This window comes from Rhinoderma darwinii, chromosome 2 (genome assembly GCF_050947455.1).
Source record: "Rhinoderma darwinii isolate aRhiDar2 chromosome 2, aRhiDar2.hap1, whole genome shotgun sequence".
In the NCBI taxonomy this organism is placed as follows: Eukaryota; Metazoa; Chordata; class Amphibia; order Anura; family Rhinodermatidae; genus Rhinoderma; species Rhinoderma darwinii.
Window position 1 is genome coordinate 370,753,490 of NC_134688.1, and position 25,546 is coordinate 370,779,035.

A 25,546-nucleotide genomic window follows, 5' to 3' on the forward strand; every position below is an offset into this window, starting at 1 on the left:
CGTGGCTACAACCAGTATTACAGGTTTGTTGATTGGACCCTATGAACATCATCTTTAAGGTTATGAAGCAGCTGATTGGTTACAAGTTCTTGGTCACGCCCCTAGTGGTGTAGAGTTCTGTTATCCTCTATACTCTATCTTTTTTCTTTAGGTCACCGAGCAGCACTGAGCTCTGTACGTCAGTCTGATACAAGATCATTATCCTTTTGACCGCTGTGCCTCATACACCTTTGTCAGTAACTACTCAGGTGAGTATTCTTGACACGGGTGACACTAGAGTAATGTGTAATGCACGAATGAGCCGAGAATGGCCATTCACATAAGCGCAATGTAGGATTTTCCCGATTTCTCGCATGGTTAGCTTCTGTCCTGTTCTCTTAAAGGGACAGTAACCATAATGTGTATTCAATTTGGGTTTGCTGTAGTTAGATGCAGTATTATGTTCCCGGTTATCATATCAGGCTCCTCAGAGACTACCCATGTGATCTCTCCTAAATATGTCACATATCTCCAGTTCCTTCAATAAGTAGATTTTTTTTTCTTGTTTTTGTTTTACCACTTGCATACATTATAATAAAGGTAAAATAAAGGGGGTTTCTAATATTTTAAATAAAGTTTCAAGCTGCATATGGCTAAAGGTAACAATCATATACTCTCTATTTACCTCCCCCCGCTCCAGCATTGATGGTTTCAAGGTCCCCCTCTGGTTGTTGATTCTTCGGCCACGTCTACTCTACACCTCACTGAGGCAGCCAGCCAATCACTAGCAGTAGTGATGTTATGAACAGCACATCATAGTTGTGGCCAGTGATTGGCTGCCGCGGTCATGTTTTAAATACGTTGTGTCATCACTGCAGCCTTATAATAATAGACAGGCAGGTAGACCACGAATCTATTGGCAGAGGTTTCGAAAGGCATTTTTAGCCATATGCAGCTTTTACAGGACTTTTTGAAAATGTCTGAATACCCCCTTTTAGGCTAGGGCATAGGTGACATAAAATCGCATGAGCGTTGCGCAACAAAAAAGTATGCAACTTGATATAGCGCACGATTGCCTTGGCACGATTTGTATGGGAGTCGCATGCGACTGACTTTTTTCTTGATGACCCTAGAAAATCTTGTCGCCAGGAGTTGCACGCGTTTTACATTGTGGTCTATGGAAAGATTGTCACGTGCGACCTGCAATTAAAAATCCAGAAAGCTTAATTCTTTTGACACCGTCACAATGTTACTACACAGGTAATCGTTAGCTGCATACTACATAACTCTGTGTCATAGTCGGGGGGGGGGGGTATGGACAGCTGCAGAATCCCGCAGTGCGATTGCTGAGTGCCGATGGTTGTCAGGACTAATCTCCTATTAAGCACTGCCAGGGGCTGGTAAAAATCACAGCACATTGCAATACAATACGTGTGTACAGAATTTAAATCCGCGGCCTCTCGATTTGATACTGCGGAATCGCTGCTGATTTGTTGAGTGTTTTTCCCATTCAGTTCAATTGGGAAGTCAAAGTTCACAACAAATATGACCGTTTGCAGATTTTTCTGCGGTGTAGCTGCTGCAAAATCCACAAGTACACAAAAAAAGTTTAAACGAAGAAAAAAAAAACGATACCTATGTCTCCTGATGCTCCCATAGCAATGTGTCCCTGCTCACCCAGCTGGTCAGGCTACTTCCTGTGATGACTTTTTATCACATGTGACTGTGGGAGCCAATCACATCTTGCATCAGTCACACCAGACGAAACGTCATCACAGGAGGCCGGCTGTATAGAGCCTACTGGGGGAGCAGGGATGAGTTGCTATGGGAGCGGATAGATGAGTATAGTTTTTGTTTTTTCCCTGTCAGCTGTTTTCCAGCAGTAAGGCCCAATGCTCCCGACCGTAAAAACGCCCGGGCCGTTGAAAAATATAGAACATGTCCTATTTCAGGCAGTAATTATGGCACGGGCAGGCCCATAGAAGTCTATGGGGCTCCCGTAATTACAGGTGGCTACGTGTGTGCACCCGTAATTACAGGAGCATTGCTAGGTGATGTCCGGGGATTAACATTTTTGAATAAAGAGAAGCAGAGAAAATGGCGTCTGAGCGATCATGTGATCCTTTTAAGGGGTTTGAACATGATTGTGACATTTCCAGCCCCCCCTTTTTTTACGAGTCCGTAAATACGGGTGGAATTCGGATGACAACGGACCTGTATTTACGGGCAAGGGTCGTTAAATACGGGTTAAAAACGTGTGACAAAGGACCCGTATTTACGGCTAGTATGTACGGGAGGGAAAAAAATACGGTTGTGTGCATGGGGCCTAAATCTGCACCAAGATAAGGTAGGATGGGTGTCAGGTGGCCCCATTCTAGAGATCCACAGGATATGCCATAAATGTCTGAGTTTGGAATACCACTTTAATGGATATATCAGAGTATCCTAATGTAAATATAAGGCATAATAAACGTAGATGATAGATGGTAAGTAAAATACCCAGTAGATTAGCAAAAACTAATAGGAATTGTGTGATGTTCCAGACTTTCAAGATCCAAATGTAGATTTTAAAGCGTAACTTCAGTTCTATATCAGAAGTGTTCATTGGTGGGGTCCAGGCTCCGGTTGCGGTTTGTGAGAAAAAGGCTTGTAAAGAGTACGCCGGCCTCCACCGGCCTTGTTCGAGAGAGCTGAGGATGGCTGCTAAACTGTAATGCAAGTCTATCAGCCATTTTCAGCTTTCCAGGGTACAGCTGAGAGAAACTGACAGTGCTCGAGAGGAGACATAGCAGAATTTGCTCCTAAAGGTACGGCCACACGCAGCGGCCCTGACACGGTCGCAACGCGGCCAACAACAGCGCTGGCACTATGTAGGAGCGGCTGACAAATACCTCATTAAGGGGTATTCCGGTTACATGCGCATGCGCACTGCCACTCCATTCATTCTCTGTGGGAGCGCCGGAGATGGCCGAGTGCAGTGTTCGGCTTTTTCCGGCGCTGCCATAGAGAATGAATAGGAGGTAAATTGTTGTAATTTGCAAAATCGTGCGGCCATAAATGGTGTATTCATGGCCGCAGCATTTTGCAGATAAAGAACGCGGGTAAACCGTCCAACATGCGGCCACTAACAGGCTGTTTAACTGCCGCACCGAACATGGTGCCGACGGGGCTATTAGCCGCGTTGCGACCGTGTCAGGGCTGCTCCGTGTGGCCTTACCCTAAGGCTGGATTCACACGAGCGTGGCTTTTTTGCGCACGCAAAAACCACATACCAGCTCCGTGTGGCAGCAGCATATGATGCGCGGCTGCGTGCTTTTCGCGCAGCCGCCATCATTATGACACTCCATTTGGATGTTTGGAAACAAAAGCACGTGGTGCTTTTCTGTTTACATTCATACTTTTGACAGCTGTTGCGCGAATCACGCAGTTCGCACGGAAGTGCTTCCGTGCGGCATGCGTGGTTTTCACGCGCCCATTGACTTCAATGGGTGCGTGATTCGCGCAAAATCCAAAAAAACGGACATGTGACTTTTTTCAGCGGACTCACGCTGAGTAAAAATCACGCACATTTCCGCACGGCCCCATAGACTAATATAGGTCCGTCCGACGCGCGTGAAAATCACGCGCGTTGCACGGACGTAATTCCCGTTCGTCTGAATAAAGCCTAAGGCAGCTTTGTTCTAGTGAAGGGTGGGGTTCTCTGCTTCTGAACCCCCCCCCCCCCCACCAGTAAATGACTGATGTCAAAAGTTATTTTTATAACTATAGGTATGTAACATAAAGATGCAGCATATTGGAAACTAGCGCAAACCTTGGCAGGAGCCGCAGAGAACTGGGTCGGATTTCATTGGGCTCATTTAAAAATGTCCAATAATTGCCTCCTGGTTTCTACCACAAGAGCCGGACATCCTCGATCACACAGAAATCAGCTGCTATTTATCTGGCCTTAGGCCACCTTCACATCAAGCTGATTTGTTATGGACTCCACACTGAAAGTCTGAAAAGCGATGTACAGTACAGCGCGCCAATACAAATCCCCATTAAAGCACTACCAGAGAAAATCTGCATAGACTTGATCACTTTCGTGCTCTATACTGCTGTAGATTCTCGGGAATACCGTGGATATCACCCGTTGTATTGAAATGTAGGACATTTCTATTTAAAATCTACATAATTATCCTGACAATTTAATTAATTTTTTTAAAATTTTTCTTCCTGCAGATTCTGCTGCAGCAAAACAGTCATGTGTGACTATGGCCTACAGGCAGTATCCTAAGGCCAATTTATCCTCTTAGCACATTTCACATCTAGCAGATTTTCATTTATAATATATAAATAAACGCTTTTGAAATTACTTGTTCAAAATATTATTATTATATATATATATTATATAGATTTATTATTATATAGATTTAGGCCCTGTTCGCCCAAAGTTTTTGCCGCAGAAACCGTGTCGGAATCGGCGCCAAAACACTACCAAAATCTTCCCCCATTGATTTAAGTGGGAGCCGAGGCGCTTTTTTCCCGGGCGGCTTTTAGCCGCTTGCGGAAAAAAGCGTCATGTCCTTTCTTGCCAAAATCAATGGGAGGAAGAAAAAACCCACGGCGCTCATTTCCGAGCATTTTTCACTGCGTTTCTTTTTGCCTGTGGTCCTTGCGTTAGCTTTAATGCCCGGGTGAAAAACGCCGCTAAAAAACGCAGGCAGTTCAAAATCTTTTCAAAATTCCTGAAGGAATTCTAAGACCCAGTTCACAGAGTTTTTTGGAGCTGATCTTGACGTGGAAACCGCGTCAGAATCAGCACCAAAAAATGGCAGACAGAGGCCTTTTTGTTGTTTTTTTCCCCTCTGCAGCGGCATGTGCTTTCTCCTGCCTCTGATCTCCCATTGAAATCAATGGGAGGCAGAAAAAGCGTTATCCACAGATTTTTTTTGCCCCTAGCACTCAATGGCCATGGGCGAAAAACGGCAAGAAGGTGCAGGCAGGTCAAAATCTGAAGGATTTTTTCTGCCTGCAAAATACTCACACACAGTTTAGTCTCCTGCATTCTGGCATATCGCTAGTTTATTAAAAGAAGTTTTATATTCTATATTGAATTTTTACAATTTGTTGCACATTTTTTACAGTAAATTGTTCTATTATCCAGATCTTTTTAGTATTATTCTTCTTTTTTTTTTTTTTTTAACTTGCAGGCATACACTGTCCTCGAGAGTTCTTTCTCTCCGAATTGCTGAATTTATAAGATATTTGTATCCATATGCTTTACATTAAAAAGAAACCATTCAGTATCTCTCGCTGAAGCTTTTTAATTTGCTGACTATGGTGTGAATTGACAGATGAGACGCTGAGTCACGGTCTGGAGGTGTTCTGTCACTTAGTTTCTCAGAATGATGTGACATTTCTATGAACATAAACTATGAATGATTAGATTAAATTCTAAAGAATAAGTACAGACAACTTGACTCACTTGGCAAAATCTGCACACGGTAAGGGTATGTTCACACACTTAACGAAAAACATCTGAAAATACGGAGCTGTTTTCAAGGGAAAACAGCCCTTGATTTTCGATTTATTTTTTTAAGCCACTCGCGTATTTCGCTGCGTTTTTTTTTTTTTTTTTACGGCCGTTTTTGGAGCTGTTTTCAATAGTCTATGAAAAACTGCTCCAAAAACTTCCCAAGAAGTGACCTGCACAAGGCTGATGTGGCCCTCGGTGAAAATGAGCTTGACAACTACAACAGAAGGCTGTGAAAAAAATCCTACTGGATAGGCATACCGTGGGAAATGTCGCTAACAGGCTCCCATTATAAAAAATATATATATAACCTGCAGAATAATTGTGTTGTTTTTTTTTTTTTTGCATCCATCTGTATAGAATAGTGTTGTCTACTATGCTATTCTATAGAGCAAACCGGCCGCACTACATTACTATAACTTCTAATAATGCTTTCATGCGTTGATAGGGAGTTTAGGTAATTATAAACCTATTTTTATGGCAGAATTCCATGCAAATAGATTAAGTCAAAGTTGAAAGAGTGGAACGGGAACAGTGGAACTTGTCAAACAAGGTGTGTGCCCCGCCTGTCGCCCCCAGACATCTATTTTATTTGGACTGCGCAAATCTGTACACACACACACACACACACACGATTTATTTAATTTTTTCTTTATCTCCATTAGGGCCTGTTCACATCAGCGTCATCAGGTTTCCGTTCATCGTTTCCGTTCGACATTTCCTTCGTAGTAACCGGTGAACGGAAAGCCAGACGGAAACCATAGTTTCCGTTTGCATTACCATTGATAAAATGTATAATTTTTATTGATACAAAACATAAAAAATTCACATATTAAAATCAAAGATGATTACCACAGTGTGAAGAATAGAGGCCAGACAACTACTGATATTAGATGATATATAACTATATATAAAATCTATATGTTGGAATGTCCTAAATTAAACCTCCAAAAATAGAAAAGTAGCCAGTGTTCTAGACAGCATGTAAAGTCCCAGGTCAAAGTTCACAAGTGAGAGCATGGATGCATATTGGCAACTGTTCCAAACAATTGGCTACATGAAAGATACATATTGCTGTATAATAGCAGCTTACCCATAGGTGAATGATCCCACTGTAGATTCTCACCTGACTCTCCTAGGAGGCTCTGAATGTCAAATTTGCCCACTTATATAATAAACAGAACCACCTGCAGACCCTGGAAATATGAATCCCACCCATAATTGTCGATTTTGCTACATAACCAGACAGATTTTTAGCTGAGGAGTTGCATAGTTTTCACAGAAACCGATACAACTAAAACCCTGGCTGAATAGAGCGTTCAAGAAACATTAGAACACAGACTTATTCAAATATTATCTTTAACTATTTTCTCCTATGGGCAAATTAATTGTGGAGTTTAGCCTGTTCCCTCCCCTCCAGATCCAAAGACAAAGGAGGAGTGGGCCTACCAGACATCGCCCTATATTAGGCAGCCTGTGGACTGGTGCTGTCAAAGCATAAAGGATGAGCCTCCATGGAAAAACACTACTGCGATACCCGTCTACCGTGCCTCCCATGGTTGGACTCCACTGTTCAGACCCAGATATGCAAACACCCACCAAAAGGTGATATTCTGCTACATGCCGGCACATTTTCCCCATGGCTCTCTCACCTTACCCCTTTCCCTTTTTATAATCCTGGGAAATAGCTCCTTCCATCCTGGGAAGTGCAGACGTTATTTTTGGGAAATGTTCGGCCCACAAAATACTCCGCGCCGCCCACTTCCTGAACAACAATAAATGTCTCTCCTTCGAGTTTCAGATCCTGGTATCCGTTTCAGATCTAGATTTTGGGTTCTGGAGGATATGTCAACTCTACTATTTATTGTCCCTTCCTGCTCCATTCCTTTTCTCTCATGCATGTACTCCTTAAAAAAGTGCTCTGCTAGGGCGTGGGCCCTGTGATATGCAGCCTCTCCCAAATTTATTTTCTTTTTCCTCCAGACAAGGCTTTTCCCACAATTATTGCTCAGTGGGAGCCTGATCTGGGGATCACCGTCACACCCGAACAGTTTAAATGTATTTTTCTCTACCCATAAATCCTCATTTTCAGTTGCTACAGGAGGCAGGCTGCAAGTTGCTGTCCCTCTAGTACATAGTCTCCCCCCCCCCCTGGCTTCACGGGTGCTCCCATTGGTCTCTCCTTTGTGCTAGAGGTGCAGCCTTTAAACAGGCAATATTTTACATGTCTTTTGGGACTGTGCAGCATTGTCCGGTTTTTGGAAGATTACATATAAATTCATTGATTTTTGTCATCTTTGTTCTGCCTCCTCCTGCTCCACCTGAGTGTCGTTACCGTGAAGTCATATCACCACTCAGCCGTCTGTCCCCTCATCAATGCCGCATGTGCTTTTATTCCAGCGCTATGGAAGCAATTAGTCTATCCACACCTACATTTATGGAGCGCTAAGGTTCATAGAGGATTTCACTGCTAATTTACATCACACAACCCTTTTTGACCCTTCTGACCCGTTTTGGTGCATCCGAGCGTCCTGCCCCCTCTTCACAATCCCCCGCTTTATTTATTTTCTTATGTCTCTCTCTGTCTTTCTCCCTGTCTCTCTACAAAATTCAGACCGAAGGGGAAGGGATATGGGTTGGTACACTTTTGAATGCTCGTTTCCGATCAGTACATACAATAACGATGATTGCTTCATGTAAATGGGACTAAATGATTAATGAATCGGGCCCCGATTGACTTGCTATATTGTCGATTGGCGCTCCTTAAATGCAGAAAATCTGCCAGTGTAAAAGTACCCTCATGCATTACTAAATGTAGGATTAGACCTTAATAGGACTATCTGTGCAAATGGGTTGTTCTAATTGATAATAAGATACTGCTTTTTTATGGTCCTATTTCACGGCCCGATGAGTGCCGATCAACTAGACAGCTTGTTGTCGGCGCTCGTTTGTTCCTTTCCCAAGGAGCTGTGTATGGGGACGAGCGCTCATTACTCAGATCGCGCGTCCCCATACATTTCTATCATATCGGCAGCACATCTCCTCGTTCATCAGTTGATCATTGCCCTGTTTTACACCGGCAATTATCTTGAACATTTCTTTTTATGGACTCTCGTTTGCCTGATAATTAACCTGTGTAAAAGGGCCTTAACTCCTTGTTTTTGCACAACGAGTATCAAATCTGTCCTGAGAACTGCTAAAAAGTTATGAACAAATGTGGTTAAAACTGTCCGAAAGAAAAAATAAACTAGAAAAGTCTATATACAATGTTTATGGTCCAGTTGTTACTTTAAATAGATTGTTAAACTTCCTTGTTTTCATTGTGTGGTTATGACTCTTAAGCATCATTTGGGCTTGCATGCACTTTTCACTACTTTCTATTCATGGTGGATTTGACAGAAATTCCATTCATTGATATGGTATTAGGATAGGGACACGCAAACCGTTCTCTATGGTTTAACCAGCACAATCTCATTATCTTGAGATTATAAATTTAACTCTAATATTCCTGGTACGACTATCAAGCATCCCCAATACATGGTCGAGAGATTGTTTAACCAACACTTATCTAATGTGTATGGCCAGCCTTAGAAGTCTGAATAATAGCTGGTGGCCTAAAGCTTGGCCATAGACTTTCTGCCCAACGACTTCCATCTGAGAGGATGGATTTATTTTATAATTTTTTTGGGAAATTTTATTGAAATAGTATTGTTCAAAATTAGGCAATTTTAATGAGGTATGGACTGATGAATAATGGACAACCAAACTTTTTCTGTGTTTATAGCCATTGTGGCTTATCTACATTTCCCTGGGAACTGGTATTTAAAGGGTTTATCCGAGTTATTAAAATTGATGGCCTATCCTCAGGATAGGCAATCAATCTTACATCGGTGGGGGTCCAACTGTCGGCACCCCTACCGATCAGCTGTATGAAGGGACCGCAGCGGTTCATGTAAATGGGACAGTGAAGCAGTATCTTGCACGGTCTCTACAAATGTAACAGCACATTCAAGTACAAATGGAGAGAGGAACCATGTAAACAATGAAGAGGCCCCTTCAAGCTGCTGATCAGCGGGGGTACTAACAGAGAGGCCCCCACCGATCTAATATTTAAGGCCTATCCTAAGACCCCTGAGTAGCAAATGTGCTAGGCAGATTGTTTTTTTTTAACGGTCCAGGGATGTATCAGTAAAAATTAGGCATATTTTCCAGGATATAAAAAAAGATGGAAGACTTCTTGTTTTGTCTTTAATTTTTAAATATTAGGATATTACACTCTTTAATGTGGGATCCCAAATTTTGTGTTTATTTCATACAGCATCTTTATAGGAGTCAAAACCTATAGAGTGAAAATAGGCTGCTTTTATTCACCACTAGGGGAAGCTCGCTGTGTACAAAGCTCTTATTTAGCGCAATAATCTGTATGCAGTAAATTCCCAAACTTACAAGTGGTGGCGACCAGTAGCCAGTAATAGAGGATTACCACCAAATTGCCATAATAAAAAATAAGACGTTTGTGCTTAAATTTGAGGTTTATTTTACCTGCCATATTGGTAGTCGCCTTTTCATATCACTTCTCCGCAACTAAGATTGCATGTTTAAGCAATAACAAAGTGACAATTTTCGGTGAAAATAATTAAAAGGGGACAATCAAAATTTGAATGGCAACAGGAGATTTTGAGTAACAACCGGTGCTTTGACCTCCCAAAGGGCATGTTTCCACAAACAGGTTTGAAAAGAATTGCACGGACCTTTCCATCATTATAATTAATGTACATATACAGTCATTTTCTTGCGCCAGTTAAATCGTAGCGGCTGTGTACTTAAAAAACGACAAATTGTAACATTAAGACGTATAAACAAAACTTTAGACTAGGGTTGAGCGATTATGACCTAATGATTAATTGAACATGTAACCTTAATTATTATTTAGGTCGCACCCCTTTTTACATACCACGCTCCTTATGTGTGCCACAGCAATTAATATTTATCCCCCTGATCCTGCTGTATACTACTGTATACATTATAGCCCCTGACACTGCCCACCACACAGTATAAGTCCCCCATAGGTGCCCCCACATAGTGTAATGCCCCATAGCCGCCCTCCACACACTGTATAATGCCCCTATAGTGCCTAAGAAAAATAATAAAATACTCACCTAACCCTGTTCTTACACCGATTTGAGGAGATCCCTCGTCAGGTCTCCCCTGGTCTGTGCTATGTGTAGCTCGGCGCAGACATGCGCCATGATGTCTCTGCATCACGCCTGTCTGCGCCAGGCCGATCATGGCTGGCGTTACATAGTGAATGGTACAGCAAGGAGCTGACGGCTCCCTGCTCCACCATTGGGTTCAACTGTGTCTGCGTCCTATGGACGCAGATGCTGTTTAAACTGGGACATAACCGAATTGGAAAAAAACACGAAATTGTGCCAGATGACGTCTGTTATTTGCGCTGAATTCCGGATTTATTTTGGTTAATTGCCCAGCCCTAGTTTTAGACCATTTCCCTCCTCAGATGTTTTGACATAATCTGTGATAATTCATTTTCTTGCTCTATTTGAGTTATATTTGTATTTTATAGCACGGCCTTTGTAAGGCCCTGTTCACACACCGTTTTGTTGCATGCAGAAAAAGATCTGCCTCCGGATTCCTTTAGGAATTTTGAGGCAGATTTTGACCTGCCTGCACTTTTTTCGCCGTGTTTTGACCCGCAGCCATGAAGCTAATGCAAGTACCGTGGGCAAAAAATAATAATTCTGCCTCCCAATGATTTCAATGGGAGGTCCGAGGTGGAAACCGCGGCAAGAAAGGACATGTCGCTTTTTTTTTCCCTGCGAGCGTCTAAAAGCTGCCAGGGGAAAAAAACTATTTTGGCTGTTTTTTGGTGCTGATTCAGACACTGTTTCCACTTCATAATCTGCGCCTAAAAACTCTGTGTGAATAGGGCCTTTTTGTTTTTATAAATCTTGCTATGAATACGTGACCAAACCACCAATCCTTTTTCCCTCATTCTTGCTCTTGGTAAACGCGAGTCTAGCACATTTGTGTGTTTAACGCACTTTAACGGAAAGCATGTGACCTCTTTATCTGTTTATTCACCGCGTCGCATACAGTTGATGGTCTGTCCGGTGATCTGTAAATGAGTCACTTGCGTTCATTGATCTTTTTACACGAGCGGATGCCAGTGGTGTATTTATAGATCTACAGCTGCCGTATTTCACTCTGTGTCCTCTTTGCAGAGCTCATTTGGACTTCCGTGCTGCAGAGAGCCTGTACTTCAGTGACCAAACAGACCTTCCAGAAGCAAATACTTTCAAGATGGCCAACAAGCAGATTAGGTAATTTCTTTAGAAGTTTGTTTTATCGATTATATTGAAAAGTTGCTTGATATTTAAAATGAAGTTACTTGGATTTTGGAAACCCTTTCACATTTGTGGGAACCTCATATTTAGTACAAAGATACCAGTAAATGCAAGTGTGTGGGGGGTTTATGGGGATTAAGCCTAGCATCATACCAAATTATTCTATTAAAATTTAATCTGCCAGACTAAAGCTGTCCATACAGATCTGGTCTGTCGACAGTAAAATGTCTGCGGGGCTGCCAGATCCTCACCAGTTTATGGTAGAAAGTGGATCCAACAGGTTGGATTTTATTGTATACCCTGAGACAAGCATCTGAAAAACACTCCTAGCAACTTTTTTCCTTCTTCATAGAACTAACCCGATACTCTGTATACAGGGCACCGAAAATGTCCAAATTAAAATCTCCAATTTATCCAATCTATTGTTCGCTGTTTCACACTGGGGAGAGGCTGACTATATATTGTTTCTCAATGGTATGTAAAATGCCTATGATTGATAACCGAGTACTAATTTGTATGAATTGCTTTACTTTTAGTTTGCCCGCTAAGCTCATCAATGGTGGAATTGCCGGCATTATTGGTGTGACTTGCGTTTTTCCAGTTGACTTGACCAAGACACGGCTCCAAAACCAGAGGAACGGTCAACAAATATATAAAAACATGTGAGTTAAAATGATTTAACCCCTTAATGACGCGCAACCTTTTTTTCGTATTTGCCCCTCTGCCTTTCAGCAGCCATACGTTTTTTTTATGTGAGGCCTTGTTTTATGCGGGAGAAATAGTATTTTTTCCGGCACGGTATAGGTGTACAATTAAATTACTGTGTAATTGTAACTGTATTTATTTCATTTATTTTTGCAGCATGAATATAGAAAAAGTTTTTTTTTTTTTCATTTTTTGTTAATTTGTATACCATTTACTTTCCACACAAAATAACCTGTTAAATTCATTTCTCAGGTTATTACGGTCTTGTGGATACCGAATATGTGTAGTTTTTTTTGTTTTTATGTAATGTATGGGCTATAAAATATATTTTATGCTAAATAGTAACTTTTTTGTGGACATTCCTTTTATATTTATTTTTTTATCCCATGAAGGAATAACTTTTTTATAAATTTTATTTGATACTTCTAATGAAATAGCATACTCCTGTATTCTAATAAATTATACTGTGTCACTATGACACAGGCTGCTGATTGGGCACACTATATGTTGCCCTAACAGCAGGCTTACAGAATAGACAGCTCTGGGGTCCTTTCTAGGTTCCCAGGACTGACTGCAAATGGTTCCCCCAGTCTACGATCATCTCACCGGGTTTCTTGTGATGCAATCGAAGAGGGCAGTCCCGTTTGATCATGCCGTGGTCAGAGACCGCGTGGATCAGTTTCCCACTTGTATTCAGAAGGCTGTCCTAAGTACAAGAGATGATGATAACAGCTCTTGCTTAGCACATGAGCGCTCACTGGAGCGCTCGCAAACCTTTTTTACAGTGACGCCGAAAGACATTGCTGTAGACTTGGGACTTACACGGCCTGCCGTCCAAAAACAGTGGGCGCTTGGGAATGGGTTAAACGTGAAACTATGCTGTAAACAAAGGTGTCATTTGGAATATCAATGGATTGTTTTTAAACCATTTTCTATGTGTATTTCAGATGGGACTGTTTGAGAAAGACTATACGTTCAGAAGGATACTTTGGAATGTATAGAGGTATGTCATTACTCTTATAGACTCTTCCAAAGGAACTAGTCTAATACAGTAGAGTAGGTAGGCTACTACATAAACTTGCTAGTATATATTCCAAGCTGTGCTGAAAAATATTGACTGTTCTATTGAATCATTTGGTGCAATAGACCATTTTACTCTTTATAGCAATACATTATATACTGAATATTATGCTGGAGGGCACTGTATTTACTAGTGCATCCTGTTTTCTGCTGATATATGTTGCCTTGAGAGAAGCCCGCTGATGTTCTAATATAAATAAATGTGCTGCCTAATAAAATATTCCTGCTTTTTTTTGTTGCTAAAGTTTTTATTCCACAATATAAAGATCATTATTACAGTAGAAGTGCGCGTGGTTTTAGCAGATTTCTCTAATTTAGTGTGACAGCGGTTTTAGAATAAAATCGCACGTTTTTTGTGGCAAAAAAATGCTATGCCAGATGTTAGCTGGAAATCAATGCTAAAATATAGAACGCACTACAAACATTGAATTTTTTTTCTTTTGTCTTGCTTTTTTGGCAGTGGCTTTTCTGTATTATTAAAGAGGACCTGTCACTAGGTGATATAAGTCGAACTAGTTAACTAAAAAACCCATTCCGGAGATATGACCCACTATTATTTTGGCTCCCTATATGCTAATTTTGCTGTAGTTGGCCAACAGGGTGCAGCTGGCTTCCCTCCCTCTGATGCTGACCATTTAGCGTGCGGCAGCTTAAGGGGAGTTCACACCCTGTTGGCTAACTACAGAAAATTAACATCGAGGGAGCCAACAACACAGTGGGCCATATCTCTGGAATGGGAGAGTACAGGAAAAAAAAGCTGGAATCAGAGAGACAGCGCTATTCAGGTCAGTTAAACAGTTCAACTTATATGACCTAGGGACAGGTCCTCTTTTAATCGCAGCAAGGGATGGTTTAGTGTTTTACCAGCAGATTGTGTCATTTTTCCCATTGACCATAATAGGTTTTTTATTTCCTCAAAAAAAAAACATTTTGTGTCGTTTTTTTCAGAATAAATCGCGTTGCGAAGAGTAATGTTTTGCATCACGTGATCTCTGAATCACATGATTTGCAATGTAAAAAATGCAGATAGTTAAACATACAAGTTTTTTTTTTTTCGTTTTGCCAAAAAATGGCACACAATGTGTGTGTGAAAGAAGCCTTAACCCTTTAACGCCGAAGGACGGATATATCCGTCCTCTGCAGCTGCTAGTTCGCGCAGGACGGATATATCCGTCCCCGTCCTGTGATGGCGCGGGTACTGCCACTGTACCCACGCGATCAGCGGCAGGAGCACGGCTGTTATACACAGCCTGGCAACTGCCGGAATCGAAGCGCGCTCCGATTCCCGCAGTTTAACCCATTAAATGCCGCTGTCAATAGTGACCGCAAAGAAATCGCGGGTCGCCGTCAGGTTTCCATGGCAGCCGGGGGCCTAACAAAGACCCCCAGGTCTGCCTTCAGCAAATGTCTGTTAGGCCATGCTATACTAAGTATACCAAAGCATTATATATGCGATCATCGTGCGATCATAGTGAAGTCCCCTGGTGGGACTAAAAAAAAAAATGTAAATCCGTTAAAGTTTGTGAAAAAAATAAATAAAAAATTACAAAATCAAATAACCAAAAAGTGGTTTTATTTAGTAAATAACACATACACATATGTGGTATCCCCGTGATCGTAACAACTTGAACAATAAAATGAACACATTAATTGAACCGCCGGATAAACGGCGTAAAAAAAAAAAACGCAAAAAACAACGGCAAAATTCTCTCTTTTCTCCCATTCCCCCCATAAAAAATTTAATAAAAGTTAATCTATAAGTCCTATGTACCCCAAAATAGTACTAATGAAAACGACACATTGGCCCGCAAAAATCAAGCCCACATACGGCCACATCGACGGAAAAAGAAAAAAGTTATGGCTCTTGGAATGCGGCGATGCAAAAACAAGTAATTTTTTTCTAAAAGTTTTTTTTTTGCAAACGTAGGAAAACATATAAAACCTTTACATATTTGGTATCCCCGTAATTGTGCCGACCCATAGAATAAAGTTAACATGTTATTTACGCTGCATAGTAAATGGCGTAAATTTATAACGTGAAAATTAATGCTGGAATAGCTGCTTATTTTCAATTCTCTCCTAAAATAAAGTTAATCAATATATTATAAGCATCTAAAAATGGTACAATTACAAAATACAACTCGTCCCGCAAAAAACAAGCCCTCATACGGCTATGTCGACGGAATAAAAAAAAGTTACACTCTTGGAATGCAACTGTGAAAAAAAATAAAATAATCCTTGGTCATTAACGTGCAAAATGGCCTGGTCATTAAGGGGTTAAAGAAGGCGTAGCTTATTAATCAAAACTCTGTACTGTTAAGACAATGTTTACCTTGCTAGAATGCTAGTACTTTTTAGTCTTTATTACATTTTATGGGTGTTACAGTAGACCAGGTTTAATATTCTAGACAAATGTATGTAGAATGTTGTTTGCTGCATCTGTGTTTTTCATATTGCAGACATATCGCCATGGATTTTGAGGGCTAGCCGATCTGGCGAAGCCACGATGGATCATTAAATGTACACCAATTGTAATTAGGAAAATACCTTTTTGTTTATATATTTTTGTTTTATGTTATTTTTTATATATATATTTACTCTAAATGATTTTTCCATGTTTTTGTATCACTTAGGCCTTTTTATTTATTTATTTATTTTATATATTTTTTTTTGCTTTCCCACTGTGTATATTAACTCTCTTCCTTTTTTTCTCCAAAACAGTTCATTGAATATAAGCTTCCAGACAAGTAATTCAGTTACATATTTAGCCTTTGATCCATCTACTTTCCTGACACAAATGATCAACTACTGATATATAGTGTGTGTAAATATATCCGTTTACAATTTGCTCTAATTAACGAGACTTAATACCAGTCAGAGATTGGTTGCATCCAAATCCTTGTGCCAATTCTCAAGAGCTGTGACCAGCAATAATTTTACTTTTTAGAGTTTTGGCTATTTTAACACCACCTAATAAAAGTTCACCTGTTATGAGACCAGTGCCGCATAAACGGGGAGATCCTATAGCTCAATTTACCGTTCCCCAAACCTGGGCTTTTGGTTGCCTTTACAATTCTTTTGACTACAAGAGTACCACTGACCATTTTAGTAGCAGTTCACAGTCCCAAAGGGAATGTGTGACCTATATATATTTTTTCCTAATTAAAACCAGATAGTGAAACAGCCTTTTTTTTTATTTATTCTGTTTTCCCTACAAGATTATGGGAGCATCCATCTTTCCTCAACTGCTGTTAACAGCATTTAGAGATATGCTTTAGGGCGGGTTCACACATGGCGGAATTTCACTTAAATTCCGCTGCGGACACTCCGCAGCGTTAATCCGCAGCGGAGCCGTTTCTCCATTGACTTTCACTTTAATTTAGCAGTGTTCGTTTACACGATGCGTACAATTCCGCTGCGGAGCATAGGCTGCGGAGCGGAATTTGGTGTCCGCAGCATGCTCTGTCTGTTGCGGAGCAGTGGCGGACTCATGGCGGAATTTCTCCATTGACTTCAATGGAGATTCTAAATTCCGCAATGAAGTCCGCAGCTGTCATGCACATGTCATGTGTGCTGCGGATACGTCTTGCTTTTTTAACTTGACATTTCTTCATTCTGGCTGGACCTATGTATTTCTAGGTCTACAGCCAGACTGAGGAAGTCAATGGGGCTCCCGTAATGACGGGAGCGTTGCTAGGAGACGTCAGTAAATAGTCACTGTCCAGGGTGCTGAAAGAGTTAAGCGATCGGCAGTAACTGTTTCTGCACCCGGGACAGTGACTACCGATCTCAATATACATGTATCTGTAAAAAAAAATGAAGTTCGTACTTACCGAGAACTCCCTGTTTCTGTCTCCAGTCCGGCCTCCCAGGATGACGTTTCAGTGTAAGTGACGGCTGCAGCCAATCACAGGCCAAGCACAGGCTGCAGCGGTCACATGGACTGGCGCGTCATCCAGGGAGGTCGGGCTGGATGCCGAAGGAGGGACGCGTCATCAAGGCAACGGGCGGTAAGTATGAATTTCTTTTACTTTCACTAGGGAAAGTGCTGTCCCTTCTCTCTATCCTGCACTGATAGGGAGAAGGGAAGCACTTTTCCCGCAGTCCGCAGCAGCTAGTCCGCATCAATTTTCTGCACATTTTGTGCAGATCCGCAGCCGTAATCCGCAACCCGGATTAGGTGCGGCATTGATGCGGACAGTTGCGGAGGAATTCCGCCATGTGTGGTCATGCCCTAACAGCAGCAACATAAAACTTAGAACCCTGTGCACAGGAGGGGACCCATTGACTTCTATAGAAGAGTTTTTTAGGCATGCTCTTTGACCTGTGCAGAGGTCATTGTGTAGGAAGGGATAAGAGGTGAGCTGTGTACATCCCCTATTGTCAATGGTGGATCCTGTGTTAAATAAATATATAGACGTTACCTTTTATTGTAATTCTGCCTGTGATAATAATGAGAGGACTGCTAAGAAGTAATCTCTACAGAACAGGAAGTGTCAGTCTATTGTGAGGCTCAGTGGCCAGAGTGAAAACTGCAAGATTTTAGGATTATTTTTTTTAATATAGATAATGACATAGAAAATAGAAAAAGAAAAAAACACCCGAAAATATTTTTAACATAAAAACTTGATTTCAACTATAGGTAATTTTATAATGACCTATTCCCTTTAAACTCCAAATGGAGAGGGGCACTTTTTTGCCACCTTGTAGATGCCTGTGTCTCATGACCACTGCACTTTATTTTCTACTTTCGTGATAGTTTCCCTACAATGACGCTGAATTATGGTCATCAGCATTGAATTTGAATTATACCACCCCTTACCTGGATACTCATGAACTGTCTTGACAGAAATTCTCTTCAATAATAAGTAGCTATGCACAATCCATTCTGCTTTCTCTGTCCTGTTTCTTGGATTGTCACTAATGCTGTCTATTGTCTCGCTTTGCTTTTTATTCCTTCATAGCCCTTAAATTTCACTTGCTATTGAAGGACTATGTTGCTCCATTCTTTGCACCTAAGAAGCTTGACAAAACCATGACTGCTTAACCCATCACATGTTGATAACACATGGCCTCTTAAAACAGGCTTTTCAAGTCCTTTTAAATGCATCTCTCCCTGTAGCATTATAAGTGAGACCAGTAGTTATGAGAACACATAGGATGTTCTTATTTAGAACACTTCACTAGATTTCATACCCTCACAATTTCTACACATTCAGGTGCTCGATTCTTACACAGTAACACATATGTTTTAACTATTAAAGTTGGTCAACTGCTGATCTCTAATATATAACATGACTAACCATACATGTAGTTTTTATAGGAAATTGTGTAGTAAATTGACATTATAATATTATAACTATACCCAGTAACACAGTTAAGCTTTAGTGTTTCATAAATTCTTTTTTACTTGTAGCTTCTGTTAATACTGTAAATATTCTTCTGCCTGTAAATGACAACATTACTCTTTGAAACATGGCTGTTTTCTTTATAGGTGCTGCTGTGAATTTGACTCTAGTAACTCCAGAGAAGGCGATTAAATTAGCTGCCAATGACTTTTTCAGACACCACTTGTCCAAAGATGGGTAAGTAATTGGATTATTTGTATTAAAGTGGGTTTCACCCTAAAACAGTATTTCCAAACCAGGGCACTCTGGGCTTCTTTGGAAACTGGTTGGGGTATCCCCAGAAGTACTCTCATTTTTACAGTATGGTTGGTAAACTGATTTTACCCACATAGCTACTTAAAGGTGTTTTCCAGTCCAGTGAAACTGATGGCCTATCCTCAGGATAGGCCATCAATATGTGATCGGTTGGGGTCCGACTCCCGGGACCTCCACCGATCAGCTGTTTTGAAGGGGCCGCGGCGCTTTTAATTTCTACTGCTCACACTGTGTCTTGCTGACACACTTGTAGCAGCTGTTTACAGTATTGAAGTGAATTGGAGAAGGCAGTAATATTGTGAACCGCCGCTACAAGGGTGTCGACGGTTCACCGTACAAGCAACGGACATTAAGGGGAAGCAGCGCTCGTATAAGCACTACGGTCCCTTCAAAACAGCTGATCATGGGGGTGCCGGGAGTCGGACCCCGACCGATCACATATTGATAGCCTATCTTGAGGATAGTTCATCAATTTTCTAGGACTGGAAATCCCCTTTAACATAGGTGCAGGCAAAGCAGTCCATAAATCTCAGCCAGATTATACAATACTATATTAGAGCTTCTTTTAGATAGGATTGGAAGCAGGGATTCCCTGAAACCGTAAGCATTTTTTTCGGGGTTTCCACCATTGTTCCACCATTGTAATAAGGTTTGGAATCACTGCCCTGAAATAAAAATACTACCTTTTTAAGTCCTTCGTTCTAAACCTTAAATGCAGCGATTTCCGATACGGCTAGATGACTACCCATATGGTTTCTGTTCCATCTCCAACATGGGTTGTATCACCGATTCCTACAGTTTTGAATGACAACTCTCAGTAATGCAACTCTAGTAACCTGATTTTATTGTTGCCAGAAGCAGATGTAGTGCCTAAACAGAATGTTTAACAACTTGGATTTACATGTGACTATTTTGAGGGGCAATAATCTTTAAAGCAAGTCATGGCTTGTTTGAAACAAAAAAACGATCTGTACTGTATTTTGTTGGTATCATGGATTATTAAAAAGAGGATCGGTCACAGCCGCTTATCTCTTCATCTTGGGCCGTCTATCAATTAAGCTGAACTAGTTGGTGGCTATTGTCCTCAGCAAACTGCCCCCTGAACTCCCACCACGACCCCATTCTTGTAAATGGGCCATGGAGTGGGGCTAGATGATTCCTCTGAAGCGCCCATGTGCGTGGAAAAATTGTGAAGGGGCTGCAGCAATATACCAGCATTGTGGCCCCCTCATTTTTATGATTCCTAGGGGCTCCGGCAGTCATATCCTAGCGATATACCATAACTTTCTGTGATGGGAATAACTTTTTCTCAGCATAAACTTGTTAAAGCAGCATGTTACTTATTAGATGGTGGCCATTTTCTTTTACCACTGGGGGATTTTTTTTTTCTTTTAGACTGAAACCAAACTGACCATTACCTACATTGTAAAGTATGTTCTAGCAGACACCTTTAGGATTTTTACCACCCTGGGAAATTGGATGCGGTCTCCATCTGTCTTTGGAACTTGTCCTTCTCAGGGTAAAAATAGCACCACCGTGAATACTTTATCTGATACCTTAAAGCCCTAATAAAAATCTCATATTGGATGGACTTGTCTTTTTTGATTATGTTAAAACGTATTTTATTTCATGTTTGTATTTTAGCAAGAAGCTCACACTGGTCAAAGAAATGTTGGCAGGGTGCGGTGCTGGGACCTGTCAAGTTATTATAACCACACCTATGGAAATGCTGAAGATTCAGCTGCAGGATGCAGGAAGACTAGGTATCTATACACACTACTACATGACCAATTCATAAAGGGGTGTTCCAAATTTAGAAAAAGATGGCTACTCTCTTCCATAAACCGTTCCACACCTGTCCACAAGTTGTGTGTGGTATTGCAGATCATTCATATTCACTTTAATAGAGCTGAGCTGCAAAACCAGAGTGCAAACGCACAGACATGTGTGGTGCTGTTTTTCAAAGAATGCAGTCATGTTTTTTTAATCCTAGATCTCTCCTTTTAAAGAAGCCACCTCCTAAGAAATTGAAAATAAATAAAATAGTGAATAATGGAAAATAAATATATGAAATACTTTTATGGCGTATTCACGGGATATGCCTTAAATATCTTGATAGATGTGACCTACACCTATTTCTGAATGAGGGTACCCCCCCCATCTTTCCAAGCTCTTTGTAGTGAAACCGCTTGTTCTAATAATTTTTTTTATATTTTCTAAGCATCTTGTCAGAAAGCTGCTATTGGGATACAGAGCCTTTCTCAGAGTGCAAAGCATTTGAATACCATTCCAGTACTCTCAAGGGCTTATAACGTTGCACCAACATTGGGGACGCAAAAGCTGTCAGCTACACAGATCGCTACTGAACTTCTCAGAACAGAGGGTGTAAAAGGACTTTATAAAGGACTGGGAGCGACGTTATTGAGGTATGGATTTCAAGATGATTTATTACTCTCCTATAGCTTAACAAATTTAATTTGAAAGATCAAAACGCGCCAAAATGTTATCTCTGAATCGGCAAACATAAAACCGAACATACCTTTTAGTCTGGATTATATTACCTTTCAAACAATGGTAACTGCTTAAGTAAAAGGGTGTAAGCACTGCTAATCTTCTTACAACTTGTTTTCTTACAGGGATGTTCCATTTTCGGTCATCTATTTTCCATTGTTCTCCAACCTTAATAAGCTGGGAATGTCCTCTCCTGATGGGAAGGCTCCGTTTTTTCACTCGTTTTTTGCAGGCTGTATTGCTGGCTCCACAGCAGCTGTTGCTGTCAATCCTTGTGATGGTAAGGTCGCTTTCACACGCTGGGTGTAATTTTTTTTTCTATTTTTAACCGATGGTGCGTCTGCAAGCCATACAGTATGTTTGTGTACATGTATATTTACACACAAACCATATTTGAAATGCTGGTACTTTTCGGTAGCTGTTATGTTATGCCTTGACTTTCTAATTTTACCATTTCAGTGATAAAGACTCGTCTTCAATCATTGCACAAAGGAGCCAATGAAGAGGCGTACAGTGGAATAATAGATTGTGCTAGGTAAGAAAATTGTTTGTGTGGAAACATGTATCATTTGTATCGCATAAATGGGGAATAATCCCAAACTTGCAGTGGAAAATTTTATCCAATATAAATTTGTGGATTTTATCTGTATTTGAAATTTAACTGGTTCCCAACAGCTGGATGTGTATTTACGGCCAGCGTTCAGGGTCCTTAAAACCCGCGACATAGACTATTTACGGCGCAGGTTTTAGCTTGCTGCCCAAGCAATCGGGCAGCTGAATGTCGGGTCTCCGGCAGTCAGTGACTGCCGAGACCCTGAGGAGAAGATAGTAGCAGCTTTCTATGTTCTCTGATCTCTTTTACACAGCGCTCAACGAGCGCTGTGTATATAAACAGAGGCATCGGCAGCGCCGCATCCTCTATTGGTCCCGGTGATCATGTGACTGGTCACATGATGCCAGGATGTCATTAGTGGCAGACTGCTACTGGGTCTTACTAGACCCAGCACAGCCCTATTAGTGACAATTGTCACTATGAGAGGGCTGATTTCCGCTGTAACTGGGGCTGCTGAGCAGCCCCAGTTAGAGTGGAAAAACATGGTGTAAAAGAAGAAAAAAAAATAAAGTCCCCCAAAGGTCTTTGCTGACCTTTTGAGGGACAGACCATAGTAATAAAAAAATAAAAGTAAAATAAAGTGCAAAAAAAAGAAATAATAAATACACATAAAATACCCACCCGAAAAAAAATGTTCCCCCCCGCCAATCATTGTTGTAACGCTAGCCCTGAGCCAATTACCTTAAAATAGACATGTAATATATCAAAATTTACGGTAGACAATGACGATCACAAATAAAAGGTCTATTTTAGGGTAAAACTATGTTATTACCAGAAAAAAATACCTAAAATGTAAAAAAGCTTATTTTTTTACTTTTATTTTCAAACTTTAAGCCTAAAAATTCTAAAATAGCAAAAAGGATGTGTAAAAAATGATACAAAAATAAACCTGCATTGTCTACGGAAAAAACATTGCAAAAATTACGTTGCTAGCCCAACAAATAAAGAAGTTGTAGCTGTTTAACTAACGAGTGCTAAAAAGGGCTAAACGGTGCTGAACTGGTTAAACAGGTGTTTCAATAATAACAAATTATCACCTATCCACTGGATCGGTGGGAGTCCAACCATTAAGAAACCCACCGATCTCCAAAACGGGGGTCACGTTTCCCCGAGCCACAAGTCTACTGCCAGGAGGAGTTGAATGGAGCAACGGCCGAGCATGCACCCTGCCGCTCCATTAAAAGTCTATGACACTGCCAGAAACGGCTGTTGTATGGCACAGCTGTTTTACAACCAATACAGCAAATTATGGACTGATGTATACCTCTTGAGCCACTATGAAAACCTCTTTGGAATTTGTAGAGTTGTAATACCTGCCATACTGGTATTCATCCACTTTCCTAGAGAAGGGTTAAACACAGCCACTTAACAGACGAGAACAACTTTGATGCTTTTTCATATTTTTGCATTTGCAAACTCACTATATTTCACCTATGATTGTGACTCTTCTAATGTTTTTTTTTTTATATATGTTTTATCATTTTGCAGGAAAATATGGATAAAAGAGGGCCCATCTGCCTTTCTGAAGGGGTCAGGTTGTCGAGCGTTAGTTATTGCACCTCTTTTTGGAATAGCTCAAGTTGTTTACGTCCTTGGTGTGGGAGAAGCAATTGTGGAGTTTGCCCAATTCAGCTGTTTAACATCTCAATAATTCAAGCATTCCACGAGACTTGAAGAAAAATGACCACATGGATTGTGTTTTCACCTTCTCTTGGGATGTATTGAAATTTTAGCACCGAATTGATTCATTGTTATATATATTAATCCTTCACCCATATTCCTGTTTTTGCACTTTTCCCCTCCACCTCCCGACTCCATTGTTTATTTACCTATATTTTACTAAAGTGAAATAGCATTTGTTTGCTGCAGTGACACATCAGGGTTATATAGGTACTCGGGGAATGTTCCGTGTTACTATGCATTCCCTATTTTCACATTAGAGGGTGACTTTTGGAGGTCAACAGAAGAAATAAGATTGATATTGCTGAGGGTTGTTTCTAAAAGGTCACTATCTGATAACTGCAACATGCACTTTGCTTGGCCAGCTCCGAGAATTGCGTGCGTAGTATATTCCTGATCTTCTGGTTCTGGAGGATTCTACTTGAAACACAAGACCTTTTTTCACGGAACAACTTTTTGGGAAAAGATCGATTTCTAGTCTGTGGAAGTGAATGAGATAATGGTTCATTGGGGCCAATACCATTCTGCGCAATATCTTGTGCACATTTCTGATGTCAAAGCTTGAATATTCTTCTGTGCAGCTACAGGAAAAGTATTACTTTGTATATATTTCTGTGTGTTGGGAGTGCTCCCAAATCTTGAACACATTAGTAGAGATGAGAGATTTTTATTTTTTTCCCCCCACATTTGTGGTTCACCAGCCATTAGGGCGCAATGACGGATCAATTCGCACTTGGCAAATTTAATACGATTCTCCCATTGTTTACTATGGACTGAAGAATCCTGCATTACGACTTGCTCATCTCTAGTCTTTCGCTATGGCTTAGGCCTTTTCATATTAATATAAAGGTGTTTTTTTAGCCTAGTATATTTTAAATACTGGTTGGTTGACCGCAAGTCCCAGTATAAATGGAAAGCTTAAGTCCAGTAATAGAAGAAGCTTAATAACTCCACCCAAGCAATATGTAAGAAAGCAACATCCTGTTTCCTTCTTGGGCTCCATTCTTGTATTCCTATTAGAGGTTAAGAAATGAAAGAGTAAAATATGTCTTCTGAATGTGAGCCCTGAAAGTCAAGAGCCATTAGATCGGTTTGCCAGGGATTTAAATTGTCCGGGGGGGTTTTTTTTTTAAATTTGTTTTCTGAGGAACAGTGCCACCCATGTCCTTGGGTTGTATCTGGTATTGCATATCAGCTCCATCCTCTTAAATGGGGATGAGCTGCAATACCAGACACAGCCAATGGATAAGAGTAGCACTGTTTGAGAAAAGAAATGAACCTTTTTTTTTTCTAACCCCAGACAACCTCCTTAACTTTTAAAGCTTTGATTCACAACCAGAACCCTTAATGAAGCACAACACTGAATATTTTTTTCCTCCACCGGAAGGAAACGTGGTGAAATTTAGTGTAATGTTATGTATCCGCTTAGGCTTCG

The 25,546-nt window shown here is 40.8% G+C and overlaps 1 protein-coding gene across 2 annotated transcripts; it reads left to right on the plus strand.

The window, feature by feature from the left end:
- The first annotated feature begins 163 nt into the window (after positions 1-163).
- Positions 164-24,789, plus strand: LOC142743274 (mitochondrial glutamate carrier 1-like). 2 transcript variants are annotated; one of them, XM_075853882.1, is made up of 10 exons: positions 164-248; positions 11,737-11,835; positions 12,396-12,521; positions 13,512-13,567; positions 19,139-19,229; positions 20,952-21,070; positions 21,529-21,733; positions 21,944-22,098; positions 22,278-22,353; positions 23,920-24,789. In XM_075853882.1, the coding sequence occupies exons 2-10, from the start codon at positions 11,816-11,818 to the stop codon at positions 24,080-24,082; spliced, it is 1,011 nt and encodes a 336-aa protein (XP_075709997.1). In that variant the 5' UTR covers positions 164-248; positions 11,737-11,815; the 3' UTR covers positions 24,083-24,789. The 2 variants fall into 2 exon arrangements, with proteins under 2 accessions (XP_075709997.1, XP_075709998.1); XM_075853883.1 differs by lacking the exons at positions 164-248; positions 11,737-11,835 and adding an exon at positions 16,104-16,175 and having other exon boundaries at positions 12,488-12,521.
- Positions 24,790-25,546: the final 757 nt, after the last annotated feature.